The sequence below is a fragment of the Mustelus asterias genome, chromosome 25 (assembly GCF_964213995.1).
Source record: "Mustelus asterias chromosome 25, sMusAst1.hap1.1, whole genome shotgun sequence".
Taxonomy (NCBI): Eukaryota; Metazoa; Chordata; class Chondrichthyes; order Carcharhiniformes; family Triakidae; genus Mustelus; species Mustelus asterias.
The window spans coordinates 3,370,886-3,389,192 of NC_135825.1; the positions used below are offsets into that span (position 1 = coordinate 3,370,886).

The window sequence follows — 18,307 nt, forward strand, 5'->3', positions numbered from 1 at the left end:
AGGAGCAGAATTGGGCCACTCGGCCCATCGAGTCTGCTCCGCCATTCAATCATGGCTGATATTTTTCTCATCCCCATTCTCCTGCCTTTTTCCCAAAACCCCTGATCCCCCTATTAATCAAGAACCTATCTATCTCTGTCTTAAAGACACTCAATGACCTGGCCTCCACAGTCTTCTGCGGCAAAGAGTTCCACAGATTCACCACTCTCTGGCTGAAGAAATTCCTCCTCATCTCTGTTTTAAAGGATCGTCCCTTTAGCCTGAGGTTGTGCCCTCTGGTTCTAGTTTTTCCTACTAGTGGAAATATCCTCGCCATATCCACTCTATAGAATGTAGTGTTACAGTCATATCTAGGGTGTAGAGAAAGAAAAACTTAAGTGAGGTAAGTCCATTCAGAAGTCTGATGGCAGCAGGAAAGAAGCTGTTTTTGTGTTAGTTGGTACGTGACGTTAGACTTTTTTATCTCTTTCCCGAAGGAAGAAGGTGGAAGAGAGAATGTCCGGGGTGCATGGGGTCCTTAATTATGCTGGCTGCTTTGCCGAGACAGCAGCAAGTGTAGACAGAGTCAATGGATGGGAAGCTGGTTTGCGTGATGGATTGGGCTACATTCACGACCTTTTCTAGTTTCTTGCAGTCTTGCGCAGAACAGGAGCCAGACCAAGCTGTGATACAACCAGAAAGAATGCTTTCTATGGCCCATCTGTAAATGTTGGAGAGAGTCATAGCTGACATGCCAAGTTTCCTTAGTCTTCTGAGAAAGTAGAGGCATTGGTGAGCTTTCTTAACTATAGTGTCGGCATGGGGGGGGGGACCAGGACATGTTGTTGGTGATCTGCACACCTAAAAACTTGAAGCTCTCGACCCTTTCTACTTCATCCCCATTGACGTAGACGGGCATGTTCTCCTTTACGCTTCCTGCAGTCAATGACTATCCCCTTCGTTTTGCTAACATTGAGGGAGAAATTATTGTCATCGCACCAGTTCACCAGATTTTCTATCTCATTCCTGTACTCTGTCTCAACATTGTTTGAGATCCGACCCACTACGGTGGTGTTGTCAGCAAACTTGAAACTTAAGTTGGAGGGGAATTGGGCCGCACAGTCATAGGTGTATAAGGAGTACAATAGAGAGCTGAGAACACAGCCTTGTGGGGCACCGGTGTTGAGGATGACCGTGGAGGTGTTGTTGCCTATCCTTACTGATTGTGGTCTGTGAGTTAGGAAGTTCAGGATCCAGTCGCAGAGGGAGGAGCTGAGGCCCAGGCACGGAGTTTGGAGATGAGTTTCATGGGAATAGTGGTGTTGAAGGCTGAGCTGTCGTCAATAAATAGGAGTCTGACATAGGCGTCCTTGTTATCTAGGTGTTACAGCGTTGAGCGCAGGGCCAGGGATATGGCGTCTGCCGAACCTGTTGCGGAGGTAGGCAAATTATAGTGGATCCAGGCAGTCCGGGAGGCTGAAATTGATTCGTGCCATGACTAGCGTTTCGAAGCACCAACAGGTTTATTTGGAATCCTGAGCTTTCGGAGCGCTGCTGCTTCCTCAGGTGAGTGGATACCTGTTGGACTTTAACCTGGTGTTGTGAGACTTCTTACTCTGCCCACACCAGTCCAACGCCGGCATCTCCACATCATAATACCCTTTAGGGAAGGAAATCTGCTGTTCTTACTGTCTGGACAAATATGATTCCATAGTCACAACAATGACTATTAACTGACTCTGAAATGGCTTAGAGAGCCACTCAGTTAGAACAAAGTGCAATTTACTGACATCCTCTCTCACACACATACACACACACACACATACATATTCAACATTCAGAGACACACACACACAAACACCAGTTCCCCGTCACCAGCACCCTTTATTGTGAACCAAAGGAAAGGGCTGCTCCTGTGGTTTACAGTCAGGTAGCCTTCACCTCGGGACCTACAACTCTGGTGTGGGTAAAGTAACTGCCTCAAACCCCCCACTAGCTGCTTCCCATTGACCGAGCCTCTTTTCACTCAATAAGACAGCCCGTGCTCTGTGAATCCCACAGGGAGATTATTGATGATCCCCGTGGCCTTTGTGGTTGTCGTAACACACACGCGCAATCACGCACGCACACACGCACACACGTGCACTCTCACACACAATTACACTCACAAATGCACACATTACCCTCAGGAGGTTACTATCCGTGTGTGAGATGGATGTGGCACCTTGTCTCTGCTCCGCTGTCCATCACTGGTGAGCAGGGAGTGCAAATGCACCTCACGCTGGTGGGCGACCCACCCGTCATCTCTGGGGGCTTCTCTCAGGGCATTCCAGACGAGGGCACCAGCTCCTCTGCCCCTCTGGCAATGACTGCTGCATCTGATGATGCCGCGATGATCGAGGAATGCCCAGCCCTGGGGCTGGATGCACCCACCCAGGCTGAGCTCAGGCTCCCGCAGCGAGAGGGCCCCTGCCAAGGTCACCATGGTCATCGGGACAGCAAGGTCAGGAGCTGCCTCCAACACTGCGGCCAGTGAGGATGCGAGGCCAGCATCAAGACACAGGCGTCAACTGAAGGCAGCTTTAGCACAACAGGGGCATGTCTGGGTGATATTATTTACGTTCAGTATTTGGAAGTTTGCATTGGGGGTGGCAGAATTGTAAGTTATTTTTCTCTTCATGTGAAATAACGTAAACATTTTCTTTACACAGGTTGGAGATGAGTTTTATCAGAGTAATGGTAAGGCTGAGCTGTAGTGAATAAGTAGACATCTGACACGAGTGTTATTGTTATCCAAGTGCTCCGGTTTCCTTCCACATGTGCAGCTTAGGTGGATAGGACCTGGGTGGATTGTTGTTGGTGCAAGCTTGATGGGCCGAATGGCCTCCTTCTGAACTGTAGGGATTCTATGATTCTTCTATGAAAAAGGGAGTGTATTACATCAATCAGCTTTGGTGTCTGTTGTTCGTGACGTGCAGTTTCATACGAGGAGCTGTAGGTGGTGGCCCTGCTCTCTCAGCAGCTGAATTCTTCACAAGATACAGCCTGTGTACGGCTGGATAGTGTTCCTGCTTTAGAATCGGATCATCAGTTCAAGCCCCACACCAGCCCGTGGAGACTGGACCCTGGTTCTGGATTGACATCCAGGGAAATCGTTGTATCTGGCGGGTTTGGATGGCCTTATTAGGTGGATTGTGGGAGCCCCAGTAACTCTCCAGCTGCACTGGTCTAACTTTATGATGCTATAAGAGGAATATTAACAGCACAACTCTCATAACTTAGTGCTTTCTTTTACCCAAGGAAAGATTTTGTTTTATTCATTTATGGGAGGTGGTCGTCGCTGGTTGGGCCAGGATTTATTGCCCATCCCTAACTGGCCTTGTTCAGAGGGTATTTGAGAGTCAACCACATTGAGGTGGCTCTGGAGTCACGTGTAGGCCAGACCAGGTAAGGACGGCAGATTTCTTTCCCTAAAGGGCATTAGTGAACCAGCTGGGGTTTTTATAACAATCTACAATGGTTTCATGGTCATTAGACTTTTAATTCCAGGTGTCTTTTTAAAATTCAATTCAAATTTCACCATCTGCTATTATTGGATTCGAATCCAGGAGCCCACAGCATTACTCTGGGTCTCTGGATTACGAGTCCAGCGACAATATGACTACGCCAACAAACGCCCCGATACAAAAACAAGAAGTTTGAAAATAAGATTTTAAATCTACCTTTGTGGAGGACCCCCTGTAAATACTCAATCCCCAGGGATCACCTACAAAAACTGACAAACTCCCTGGCGACCATCTGTAAATACTGACACAAAATCCCCAGGGATCCCCTGTAAATACTTACACACTCACAGGGCATATTTCCCTGGGATCCCCTCTAAATATTGACAAGAATCCCCAGCGCACCCCCTGTAATCACTGACATACTCCTTGGGGACCCCTTGTAAATACTGACAAACTCCCCCGGCAATCCCTGTAAATACTGACACACTCACCCAGGGACAGTGGGCAGCATGGTGCCACAGTGGTTAGCACTGCTGCCTCACAGCACCAGGGACCCAGGTTAGATTCCCAGCTTAGGTCACTGTCTGTGCTGAGTCTGCACGTTCTCCCCGTGTCTGCATGGGTTTCATCTGGGTGCTCCAGTTTCCTCCCACAGTCTGAAAGATGTGTTGGTTACGTGCATTGGCTGTGCTAAATTCTCCGTCAGTATACCTGTGCCGGAGGTATGTGGCAACTAGGGGATTTTCACACTGACTTGATTGCAATGTTAATGTAAGCCTTACTTGTGACTAATAAATAAACTTCATTATTACATTAACAAAGTTCAGAGTGTAATCACCCCTCTAGCCAGAATGAAATAATCAAATGGAGAGAGAGCCTTACTCTGTATCTAACCCCATGCTGTACCTGTCCTGGGAGTGTTTGATGGGGACAGTGTAGAGGGAGCTTTATTCTGTATCTAACCCCGTGCTGTACCTGTCCTGGGAGTGTTTGATGGGGACAGTGTAGAGGGAGCTTTACTCTGTATCTAACCCTGTGCTGTACCTGTCCTGGGAGTGTTTGATGGGTGACAGTGTCGGGGGAGCTTTACTCTGTATCTAACCCCGTGCTGTACCTGTCCTGGGAGTGTTTGATGGGGACAGTGTAGAGGGAGCTTTATTCTGTATCTAATAGTTTTTGCCTCGAGAGTTTAGCATTAACAGGAAAGTGAAGTCATGGAAGAACGCCCTCCCTCTCACTCACTGCTTGTTACAACAGGCCCTGGGTGTTGTGCAAAGCCTACACGCCTCAAATTGTACTACTTGTGTCAGCTCTCAGGTCACAATGACATTTTTTAAGCCACACTCCTCAGTATAATCACACTTTGATTTCAAGACTTAATCAAGTCTTTAAGAAACAAAACAATGTGAGTGGAGAGAGCATCAAGACAGGCTCGACAATCACCAGGCAAGACTGTTCTTCCTGTTGGGGAGCACTTCAGCGGTCACGGGCATTCGGCCTCTGATATTCGGGTAAGCGTTCTCCAAGGCGGCCTTCGCGACACACGACAGCGCAGAGTCGCTGAGCAGAAACTGATAGCCAAGTTCCGCACACACGAGGACGGCCTCAACCGGGATATTGGGTTCATGTCACACTATTTGTAACCCCCACAGTTGCGTGGACCTGCAGAGTTTCACTGGCTGTCTTGTCTGGAGACAATACACATCTTTTTAGCCTGTCTTGATGCTCTCTCCACTCACATTGTTTTGTTTCTTAAAGACTTGATTAGTTGTAAGTATTCGCATTCCAACCATTATTCATGTAAATTGAGTCTGTGTCTTTATATGCTCTGTTTGTGAACAGAATTCCCACTCACCTGAAGAAGGGGCTTAGAGCTCCGAAAGCTTGTGTGGCTTTTGCTACCAAATAAACCTGTTGGACTTTAACCTGGTGTTGTTAAACTTCTTACTGTGTTTACCCCAGTCCAACACCGGCATCTCCACATCATTAAAATGTTACCAGGGCTCCAATTCATGGGGAGGGATTGGACTCATCGTCCCTGAAAAATACGTTTAAAATAAATGTATTCCTTTCTCGGAGTTACGAAGCCAATGCGCAGGGTGGACAGGGCGAGCCCTTAATCAATTTAATTGCTTTCTCCAAAATCCCATTCAAATTGAATCCAATTCATGGTCTCCACAAAAGAGACATATTGGATTGAAGCTGACAAGAATAGCATTTTCCCCGATCTCGGGCTCGACCTTAGCCAAAAGGGGCAACAGAAGGTTAATGAATGGATCCAGTACAAGGGGAAAATAACTTTACAATCAGAGCCAGGCCATCCAAAAGAAAACTCAGGAAACAACTTCACACAAAAGGTGGCAGATGTGCTGAAGTCTCACACTTTTAAATGAGACTTTTAGCTTCTAAGGGTAGAAAAGGATATTGGAGACAGGGAAGCTGGGAGGCACAGTGGTACAATGGCTAGCACTACTGCCTCGCAGCTCCAGGGATCCGGGTTCGACTTCTGGCTTGGGTCACTGTCTGTGCAGAGACTGCATGTTCTCCCCGTGCCTGCGTGGGTTTCCTCCCAGTCCAAAGATGTACGGGTTAGGTGGATTGGCCATGCTGAATTGCCCCTTAGTGTCAGAGGGACTAGCTAAAGTAAATGTATGGGGTTATGAGGATAGGGCCTGGGTGGGATTGTGGTCGGTGCAGACTCAATGGGTCAAATGGCCTCCTCCTGCACTGTAGGATATGATTCTATGATTCTAAGACACAGGTCTTAAGGGGCTTCGTACTATTCCTACATCTTTCAGTGGATGAGACGTTCTTTGTGAGATAGCGAACGTTTCACTATCTTGCATTATTACTAATGTGGTTTGAAAATTCATGGGCAAAAAAGGTTGGTATTTTTCATCAGGCAACACCTCAGATATTGATTCTTCACTTTAGTACCAGGGCAATTCGATCATGAAGGAAATCACAACCAAGCCATGGTCCCATTTCTCACCAGACATTCTAGCAAAGTACGGGTGCTGGGTTTCATGGCCGATTTGAGCTGGACTCCCCAGCTGAGGGACACCCCATCCCAACATGCACCAAGAACAGAAGCCAACTCTGACTCTAGCCTTACTCTTGTGTTCCTGTGTTCATTAGGAGTTCAGAGAAGGTTTACTAAACTAATTCCACAAATTGGTGCGTTGTCTTATGAGGCAAGATTGGACAGGTTAGGCTTGTATACAGTGGAGTTAAGAAGAGTAAGAGGTGCCTTGATTGAAAAATAAGATGCTGATGAGGGTGGGTGTGGAGTGGATGTTTCCCTTTGTGGGAGAATCTAGAACTAGGGAAGTACACAGGAACAGGAAGAGGCCATTCAGCTATTTAAGTCTGTTAGGACATTCAGTTAGATCTTGGCTAATCCGTTCCTCAACCACATTTTCCCTCCTTTGCTTCATACTCACTTTCATAAAAACTATTCATCACTGACTCAAAAGTTTCAATTACTCGCCCCAGCATTCACTGTCTGTTGGGGAAAACAGACATGCAGATTTATGCTACCCTTTGTGTAGAAAAATCCTTCCTGTAGCCCAGGCCTAAATTCGAGATTCTGCCACCTTGTTCTGGATTCCCACCAGAGGAAATTATTTCTCTGTATCTACCCCATTGAATCCTTGCCACTTTAAACACCTTATCATCCTCTCCGCTTTCTAAACTCAAGGGAATACAAGTCCATAAGAACGAGGAGCGGGAGTAGGCCACTCGGCCCTCTGAGCCTGATCCAACATTCAATAAGATTATGGTTGATCAGACTGTAATCCCTCCCAACAACCACCCCCCCGGTAACTTTTCACCCCCTTATCTATCGAGAATTTATCTAGCTCTGCCTTAAAAACAAAGACTCTGCTTCCTTTTGAGGAAGGGAGTTCCAAAGACTTGCTACCCCACGAGGGGCAAAATTCTCATCTGTTTTAAATGGGCAACCACTTATTCTTAAACAGTGACCCCTAGTTCTAGATTCTCCCACAAAGGGAAACATCCACTCCACACCCACCCTCATCAGCATCTTATTTTTCAATCAAGGCACCTCTTACTCTTCTTAACTCCACTGTATACAAGCCTAACCTGTCCAATCTTGCCTCATAAGACAACGCACCAATTTGTGGAGTTAGTTTAGTAAACCTTCTCTGAACTCCTAATACATTTATCTCCTTCCTTAAATAAAGAGGCCAATACTATACAGTATTCTAGATGTGGTCGTAACACTGTCCTGTACAACTGAATCATAACCTCCATAAGACATAGGAGCAGAATTAGGCCACTCGGCTCATCGAGTGTGCTCCGCCATTCAATCATGGCTGATATTTTTCCTCATCCCCATTCTCCTCCCTTTTCCCCCTAACTTTTATATTCAATTCTCCTTGCAAAAAATAATAAAATTCTATTAACTTCCCAAATTACTTGCTGTCCTTGCATACTAGCCTTTTATGACTCATGCACTAGGACACCAAGATCTCTCTCACCCTCACAGCTCTGCAACCTCTAATTAGATAATGCTTTTTCATTCTTCCTGCCAAGATGGACAATTTCACATTTGCCCACAATATATTCCATTTACCAGATCTTTGTCTACTCACTCATCCTATGTCCCTTATAGCTTCTGTATGTATTCTTCTCAACTTACTTTCCTACCTTTGTAGCAATCATACCTTTGATCCCTTCAAGTAATTTATATAAATTGCATAAAGTTCAGGGTCCAGCACAGATCCCTGTGGCACTGTACTAATTACATCCTGCCAACCAGGAAAGATCAATGTATGACTGTTTCCTGTTAGTCAGCCAACCTTCTATTCACGTGAAGAGTACACTATTAACTTTAATGCTGTTTTAACAAAGCCAAAATATTATATAATTACGGAAGGTATGAATTAGAATAGGTACTAAAATCCTAGAATCCCTAGTGCAGAAGGAGGCCATTCAGCCCATTGAGCCTGCACCGACAATCCCACCCAGACCTTATCCGCGTAACCCCAGGTACGTACCCCACAAATCCGCCTAACCTACACATCGTGGAACACTAACGGGTAATTTAGCAAGGGCAATCAACTTTACCCGCACATCTTTGGCGTGTGGGAGGAAACCAGAGAAAACCCACACAGACACGGGGAGAACGTGCAAACTCCAGTCACCCGAGGCCGGAATTGAACCTGGGTCCTTTGTGCTGTGAGGCAGCAGTGCTAACCACTGTGCCACACCCAAATAACTTGTGGCCTGAGCAAATTACTTTATACACCTTACCCCACTTCAACCTGAAGTTTTCATTGGTCACATCATTCCATAAGGTGGATTGAACAGTCCAAACACCTGTAGCTCAGTTTTCTCTGCTTTTTTACCCCGCTGTATGCAGAAATACAAGATACTTTACAGAAACAGGTTTATTTTACACATGCTTTACAGAATGTACACATGACTGAGGTGAAACAAATGTACACAAGGACAGACACTGGCCACACCTGCACACAGAAATTGCAGATAGGTTCACAGCACAGTACCTGGTAAAGAGGGGAGTCACAGAACAGCACCTGTACAGAGGGTAGTCAGAGAACCGTACCTGTACAGAGGGGAGTCACAGAACAGTACCTGTACAGAGGGGGTTCACAGAACAGTAGCTATACAGAGAGCATTCACAGACAGTGCCAGTACAGAAAGGGTTCACAGCATGGTATCTGTACATTTGAGGGTTCACAGCACAGTACACGTACACAGATTTAATGAACAGTACCTATATAGAGGGCTCATAGTGCTGTACGTGTAGAGGATCACTGTACAGTACCCGCATGAATACAAATTAAAGCAAAAGTATTAAATTAACTTTAAATTCTGCTTCTTAGTTGCATCAGGCACTATGTCCATCAATATAAAATAACCGACCAGGTAGCTCTCTTTCAGAGAAGCGGCACAGGCACGATGGGCTGAATGGCCTGTTTCTGCACTGCACGTACATGTCTAATATTTGCTTATTCCCCCCCCAACACGTTCTCCAGGACGACCCATATAACATTTGCAGTCAGGTTCGCTTCCAGATTCTTCAGTATCAAGTGACAGAATTAGATAGCTAAAACGTTAACCTGTTTCTCTTTTTACATCTTGTTTTTATTTGCAGAACTGTCACATGTAGCTTCACCCACACTTCAATCTTGCACTGAGAATCGGAAAGTGAAGAGGGGATAATTGTGAACTTTTGCCAACGAGCAATCTTTGATCACCGAGCTTGTCTTCAGACACATTTTCAACAAAGAGGGCACTGAAAATCTAAACTGAGGTTAGGTAAGGAATCTGACCAACACCAGATTCGCAACAATCCTGTGGAACCAAAGCCATGATGTGGAGATGCCAGCTTTGGACTGGGGTGAACACAGTAAGAAGTCTCACAACACCAGGTTAAAGTCCAACAGGTTTATTTGGTAGCATGAGCTTTCAGAGTGTCGCTCTGCACATGAGGACGGCCTCAACCTGGATCTTGGGTTCATGTCACACTATCTGTAACCCCCACGACTTGCCTGGCCTTGCAAAATCTCACTAACTGTCCTGGCTGGAGACAATACACATCTCTTTAACCTGTGCTTAACCCTCTCTCCACTCGCATTGTCTGTACCTTTAAGACTTGATTACCTGTAAAGACTCGCATTCCAACCATTATCTTGTAAATTGAGTTTGTCTCTATATATGTCCGGTTTGTGAACACAACTCCTCACTCACCTGAAGGAGCGACACTCCGAAAGCTCGTGCTACCAAATAAACCTGTTTAACCTGGTGTTGTGGACCAAAGCCAGACAGCGCAGTCAATGTCCTTCTTAAAATTGGGACCGTCAAGAGAAGATTTGATCGGGGCGCTAAAAATCATCAGTAAATAAATAAGGTGGTTTAATTGCTTCAAAGTTCTGGGAAATAATGAATGAAGAGTAGGAGACAGCGATGAAGTTCTCATTGATTTTCATTTGGATAGCAATGCCAACTGCAGTGAAAACATTCCTGGGAGTCAGGAGGAGTAGTAAGAGTTCGTGGGGTAAGATCCAAGAAGTTCGGCTTGGGAAGGCCTTTGAGGGTGGAGAGAAGGTGAATGAATGCAGGGAGAGATACTAAAGACTCTTACTACTAACTGTCTATTCCATTTCTCCACATTCTCCTTCATCCAGTCCTTCACCGCAATATACTTCCTCCGATTGAAATACGCTGTCAGCTGTTGGTCATAGACATACTGCTCAACATAGGTCCAAGCCCCGGAACTGTTAAACCTACACCCAGTAAGAAAGTTATTGGTAGGAGCTGATGTACCAGCGATGAAAGGGTACATTGCAAAGGGGAGGATAGTGAGGAATCTTTTAGTCAGGAAAGAAGATCTTGATACTGAAGAGTTGGTGATGGATATGACAGGGATGCAGAAATTTGTATAGAATAGCCTGTGGGTGGTGGAATACAAAACACTTGCGTATGGGGTGGAGTTTGCAAGGCAGGAGAATGGGTGAATGAAAACACTAACTGTGGTCTGGGTTAGACTATATCCAATCCAGTGGGAATACACTCAAAGCTTTAGATGAATGAGGAAAAAATTTGGAGGAGCAAAGACCATAGTACAACTGCTAAAACGTTCACAACCCGAAAAGCCACAGTGACAATGGCACCTCTAATCCAGGTAGGATTATCTAATTCAACTCGGGACCCATAAATATAAAATGGTTGCTAATAAATCCAATAGGAGAAATTTCTTTACTCAGAATGTGAAATGTTACCACAGGGGAGCAATTGGTGAATTACATTTAAGGAAGTTAGATAAGACCCAAGAAAGAATGGAATGGGTTTGGCTGGTGGGGTAATCCAAGTAAGGTGGGAGGAAAGCTCACATGGAGCATAAACACCAACAGAGACCAGGCGGGCCAAATGGCCTGCTGCTGTGCTGTAAAATGTGGCAGAGTAAAGATGATCTTTTGCACAAAATCCAGAAGCCTTTATCAAATAGTCAATCCACTCCAGCCAATCCTTGCTTTGATCTACTTATGCTTTGGAATTGAATGTTTAAGTAATAATTTACTGAAGTAAATCATTAATCACGGGGTATTGAAACAAGCCTTGACATCAATGGAATAAATCACTGTGCACTACAACTGCTGACAGAATCAGGTCAAACAAATCCACTGTTAATCATTACCACCAGCTGGTTTAAGAAAAGCTTCAGAACTCTGACAAATTATTAATGAAATTCTATTATTCCATGTTTTCCTCAGTTGTGACCCAAAGGTTTGGGAGAAAACAGTAATAACCAAGTGGGGTAATGAATATATTACATCAGATGGGAATTTGCCAGCGGGGCAATGTAAAGGCATTAGGAGATTTGAACAGTCAGGAGCAAAGACCGAACATGTTAGACATGGGTGCAACAGTGAAATGGTTCTGTCACTAGACTAGCAATAGCAGCCTCTCTTAATAATCCAGGCAACAGAAGTTCAGATCCAAGTATGGCAGCTCAGAATTAAATTCCATCAAAAAAAAATCATGAAGTGACCATGAAGCTGTCAGATTGTCACAAATAAAAAGCCTAACTGGTTCACTAATGCATTTTGGAAATGCAAACCTCCTAACCCTCACCGTTAGGCTCACACGCAACTCCAGCCCCACACCAACATGGCAGATCCTTATCTGTAGAATTTATTTAATAAAGACAAGCAGTGTGAAGTTAATCACTGCACCAAGCCAAACACATGACACAAACTGGTATTGCAGACTGGTGTGAATGTCTGAACACCACTTCTGAAACTCTTTGTCTATGCTTCAAATTAATCTGCAGCCTGCAAACCTGGATAGATCTTATCCTCAAACTAAGAGTTTAGTGACTCACGTTATCACTCCAGCAAAATTATCAGCCAATACCTTCAATGTGATTCAGACAGATTGTAGGCTTCAGATCGCGGGCATATTAACTTGAAAGGTGTTGGATTTACTTCACTGGGGTCAATCCATGCATCTGATAAACACAATTAACAAGTATGAAAGTATTAACTATGCTCTAGCGGCCCAGTCTATCAGCAGTTAAATGTGTTTCCCTCCTTTGTGATCAATTGTTCTCTGGATGTGGGTGACACTGATAAGGCATTAAAGAATCAAGTACATGGTGAGAGCTAGATATAGGTGTAGGGTCAGACGGAGCACGAATGGCAGTTTTTATACTTCCCCTGGTATTAAACCACAAGTTAACAGGTTTACTGAATTAAATCTCAAAACTGGCCATCATGGGGGGGGGGGGGGGGGGGGGGGGGGTGCAACTGCTTGAGACCAGTACCAGAACCTGGGACTGGTCTCATAACCACGGTAGCACAGTGGTGAGCACTGCTGCTTCACAGCGCCAGGGACCCAGGTTCGATTACCGGCTTGTGTCACTGTCTGTGCGGAGTTTGCACGTTCTCCTTGTGTCTGCGTGGGTTTCCTCCGGGTGCTCCGGTTTCCTCCCACATTCTGAAAGACATGCTGGTTAGGTGCATTGACCCGAACAGGCGCTGGACTGTTGCGACTAGGGAGAATTTCACAGTAACTTCATTGCAGTGTTAATGTAAGCCTTGTGACTAATAAATAAACTTTAACTTTTAGAACCATAAGGCTGCTATAGCCAGAGATTTGGCTTAGTTACTGGTCTATCCCATGGTCACAGGACATGATCTGGTGGTAATATAAGGTGAAGGGTGGCTCTGATGTCACTCTGGTAGGAGGCTGTGCTCACTGTTAATTAATTTACAGCGGAAGTGACTCTTTTTGGCGATTAGAATTACACTCTACAACAGTTTCTTTGAAAAGTTTGAATAGAGATCAGGTTTGTTCCACATTTCTCCGCCTTTATCAGCAATATCTCAGGTTGGTGACCTTTCACCGGTTCTGAAGAAAGGTCAGTGACCCAAACCGTTAAACTGGTTCTACACGACCTGCTCAGTAGTTGCAGCATTTTCTCCTCTTATTTCAAATTTCCAGCATCTGCGGTATTTTACTTTTGTCCTCGTAGTAAATTGACTCTAGAAGCAGCTATCAATAATGAGCCACTTCACGCCATGTGTTTGGGAAATACGAGATAACGGACTTCAATCTGATCATATTTAATAACAATGGGTCCAATGTGGTTGCAAGAGGTTTACCAACAGGTACTTATTTAATGCGAGAATTCACAATTTCTAAAGCTGATGAATGGGGCTTCAGCCTTACTGCCTGTTTACAGCTTCCACTCATGTGCCACCTTCCAGTGATATTTCTGCTGTTTGGGATTGCGCATTCCAAAATCCCAGGAGATTATGAAACATTCAGGTTGTTATATGCACAGAACGTCTGAAATCAAGGAAAGGCAATGAATGATTCCCATTTTGATTGTATTCTATTGGCTTGTAGTGGCTATAACATTGATGACTAGATGTACCAGCCAAAGCTGCAGGTACCTGGACTGATTCTGAGCACAGTTGAGATAGTGGAATTGAAGGTGCTGGCTTCAGCCATATGTATATCACTTGTACCAGTTCTCACAATAAACACTCATTCATAATTAAAAAAGGAAACTTATTTACATTATATAAGGCTCTACACTTGAGTTTACTTGAATATTTATATATTTATATATAAAAGTTATAAATGCAAGAGTCAATTTATACCAAAGGTTCCAAAATAGACAAGGACATTGTGACCAGGGGGAAATGTTTCAGAAATCACATGGAACCGTTTATGTTTCTGCACTCCCCTGGCAAGTCTCTTCCTGCTGGCTACCCCAACAAGGAATTGCCATTAGGCCAAAATAAAATCATGTATGTATGTTTATGATTATTCTGCCAAAGTTACGAGGCAACCCAGGAGGAGGAGAACTTCACTGTGACGCACTGTGTTTGCCGTTCACTTCCATGAAGTGGGGTTGGAGTCGGTGCTTTATTTCCAGTTCACGTCTTTAACGGAGGATGACAATCTGGAGCCTGGAACTCCTAGGATGTTTAAAGCAATGATGGCATTTTCAAATTCACACACTCGCAGACAGTCAAAGGCACGCCGATCTTTCTCTGCTCCTCAGCTGTCTGGTGCCAAACCAAAACACGTCTTGCTCAAATCTTGCAAGCAGGATGCAGCAGCCATGTCACACTGAGCTCATCTTGACTGGAGCGCAGCAAGTTAATGCTTCTTAAAACGCAAGGTGATTTTAAAAAACAGTAATGTTTGTAGCATCATAAATTGGATTCTGGCAGCAGTGCAAAATCCACAATTTAACCAGCATATTCCACATCATAAATACAGTCCAGTTACTGTAATGGCTTTATACTTGCTGCACTGAGTCTGGATTGTAACCAAGAGCTCAGCGTGCTGTCTGCCAGCTGAGTGCCTATATAATTGTCACACTTGGGAGAGAAGAGAGAATGTTCTTTTGGCTGCCTTTCTAACTTACTACTACTGTCTTGGCAAAGATGAGATTCTTTCAGAAAAGCTAATTGAAAAGTCAGATCCCGAGCTGCAAATCGAGCAATTGCCTTACTGTGAAATGAATTTACACAGGAGAACAATTACACGTGTTTACTCATCCATGCGCTGTTCTTAAGTCAGTTAGTTACTTGCTGCAGTCTTGTCACTGTGATTCTGCACACCGTATTAACTGGAACTGTGAAATATACACCCGACCATACGATTGAAGATATTGGTGTTCCAAACCTAGGAATTATTCTGGAGAGCACCGAGCTGAACACTCTTCCGGTCGCCAGGGAGAAAATTAAGGGGTCAAATTATTTGGCTGGAGTGCGACTATTCCTACAGCCCACGTTGACAATCAAATTCAATTTTTATTATGGGATGCCGAGGGTTTGCCAATATTTCAGGGATTGCATTCCACAATTCCAGTTGTTTTTTTCCCTGTAAGATATTAGCACACATATATTTTTTAAAAATCACATTAACAATAGAGTATGTAGTGTGTGGCTTACACCGTGAAAACAAACAAGTCTGGATAGCTAAACGGACAGGCCTGGAATTTCAGATCAAAGGCAAGTCCTACTGTGTTGCCGGGATGGTGCTGAGAGGTATTCGCGTCTATGATCATATAGTTCCTCCGCTGCTTCCGAACAAGGACTGTTTTCTTGAAAAGCAACAGTTAATGATGATGAGGAGAGTAATGAAGATCCATCAAGTCTAATCATAAACATACATAGCCGGTGTGTCTGGCCTTAGTGTCACTGCTTTGAGGTAGTGGATGGAAGTTCTGTCACTCAGGGTATTGATAATGCATTTGCTTTCGTCATGCAGGCGGTCTACGTTGTGGCCCCATAAGCCTGCACGGCTAGAGTTCGCTCACACCCAGTGCTCTGCTCAAGGCTTCTCTGGCTCAGTCTATTATTGGCTGCAGGGGATTCAGACCCACCCTCTGCCTCATCGTCACCTTCCACAAGAGCCCGGGGATTCTCATGGACAGTCACAGGTTGCTGTGGATAATGAGAATGCGCATGCAATCCTGAATCCGCATTCAGACCCCATGGATGCCGTGGACAGGATTCTATCACAAAAAAACAAAAAGCAACAGAGAGTGAGAAAATTAACACGCAATGATCAACTTAAACACAACATTCTTAACACAGGAACAGGACGAGGTCATTCAGCTTGGTGTGGCTGTTCAGTATTTTAATTAGATCACTGCTGATCTGTATCTTGATTCCATTCACTCACCTTGGTTCCATAAGCATTAATGTTCTTACCCAAAAATCAATCTTCCTATTGAAATTTCCAGTAAAAACCAATCTTAACTTTTTAAAAGTGTTGTTGCAAAGAGCATTCTGGATTTTGAATACTCTTTGTGCATTAAGTGCTTCCCGACATCACCAGAGAAAAGCCTAATTCTAATTGCCTCCTTGCTCAGAACTCCCCACCTGAGTAAATAATTTATCTTTATAAATGTCTTTATCTTAAACACCTCAGTTACATCACACCTGCAGTGAGGGAGAAACATGACTGCACTAAGCCCCTCAATGGGCAATGGCTTCAGTGTGAATGCTGTAAGCTCACATCATATAAGAACATAAGAAATAGGTGCAGGAGTAGGCCATCTAGCCCTTTGAGCCTGCCCCGCCATTCAATAAGATCATGGCGGATCTGAAGTGGATCAGTTCCACTTATCCGCCTGATCCCTATAACCCCTAATTCCCTTACCGATCAGGAATCCATCTATCCGTGATTTAAACATATTCAACGAGGTAGCCTCCACCACTTCAGTGGGCAGAGAATTCCAGAGATTCACCACCTTCTGAGAGAAGAAGTTCCTCCTCAACTCTGTCCTAAACTGACCTCCCATTATTTTGAGGCTGTGCCCTCTAGTTCTAGTTTCCTTTCTAAGTGGAAAGAATCTCTCCATCTCTCCCCTATCCAGCCCCTTCATTATCTTATAGGTGCTATAAGATCCCCCCTCAGCCTTCTAAATTCCAACGAATACAAACCCAATCTGCTCAGTCTCGCCTCATAATCCATGTGGACAGGATTTATTGCACTGAACCATTTTGCCAAATGTCAGGAAGCCCATAAAGAAACTGTGATTAACTCATTAAACAGACAAACTTACAAGCATAGGGTGGGAAGGAGAAAACTTTTTTAAAAAAACACCTCAAAAGGGAGAGGCAGTTAGGGCAGGGTTGGAAAACAGGACTCTCCTGTTTGAAATGTCATGATGTGGAGATGCTGGCGTTGGACTGGGGTGAACACAGTAAGAGTTTTAACAACACCAGGTTAAAGTCCAACAGGTTTATTTGGTAGCAAATACCATTAGCTTTCGGAGCGCGGCTCCTTCGTCAGATGGAGTGGAAATCACAGATCACAGCATTTTACAGAGAGAGTGAAGGATTACTGCTGATGTTATTTTGGATTAGAGTCATAGAGGAAACAGGTCCTTCAGCCCAACTTGTCCATGCTGCCTTTAAAACCCTAAGCTAGTCCCAATTGCCCGCATTTGACCCATTTTCCTCTATACCCATCTTACCAGCGTAACTGTCTAAACGCTTTTTAAAAGACAAAATTGTACCTGCCTCCACTACTACCTCTGGCAACTTGTTCCAGACACTCACCACCCTCTGAAAATATTGCCCCTCTGGACACTTTTGTATCTCTCCCCTCTCACCTTAAACCTATGCCCTCTAGTTTTAGACTCCCCTACCTTTGGGAAAAGATATAGACTTTCTAGCTGATCTATGCCCCTTATTATTTTATAGACCTCTATAAGATCACCCCTCAACCTTCTACGTTCCAGAGAAAAATTCCCAGTCTATCCAGCCTCTCCTTATAACACAAACCATCAAGTCTCAGTAGCATCCTAGTAAATCTTTTCTGCACTCTTTCTAGTTTAATAATATCCTTTCTACAATAGAGTGACCAGAAGTGTACACAGTATTCCAAGTGCGAATTCTCATCAGAATTTATCAGGAATGTTGAACCAGCTCTTTTTCAGACACTGACAGACTGATTATAAATTCCCAATGTTTCAGAGTTTCTATTTTCAACACATTTTTTTAAAGAAAAACGATGTTACAAATGCATAATTTTATGTATGTTTTATGATTGTAACTTTTGGTTTATGAAAAATTACTGTTTCGGGTGACTGTGATTTTAAATGTAGATTAAATTTAAAAAATAAAAGAAAGTTTGGTCTGGATAGTTTAATGGACAGGCCTGGAATTTTAGATCATAGGGAAGTCCTACTGCGTTGTCAGAATGATGGTGAGGGGTATCTATGCCTATGATCATAGTTACCTCTGAATATCTCTTGAGGTGGTGGCTGTTGGAAAGATGGGTTTAAAGTATCCATA

General features: G+C 44.2%; 1 protein-coding gene across 1 annotated transcript in view; it reads right to left on the minus strand.

Moving 5' to 3' along the window:
* Positions 1 to 15,029: 15,029 nt before the first annotated feature.
* Positions 15,030 to 18,307, minus strand: part of LOC144511760 (leucine-rich repeats and immunoglobulin-like domains protein 2) — an 84,510-nt gene continuing 81,232 nt past the window's right edge. The window contains exon 19 of the mRNA XM_078242009.1: positions 15,030 to 16,014. Within this exon, the coding sequence (XP_078098135.1) occupies positions 15,773 to 16,014 (242 nt within the window). The 3' untranslated portion in view covers positions 15,030 to 15,772. The remainder of the gene's footprint in view (positions 16,015 to 18,307) is intronic.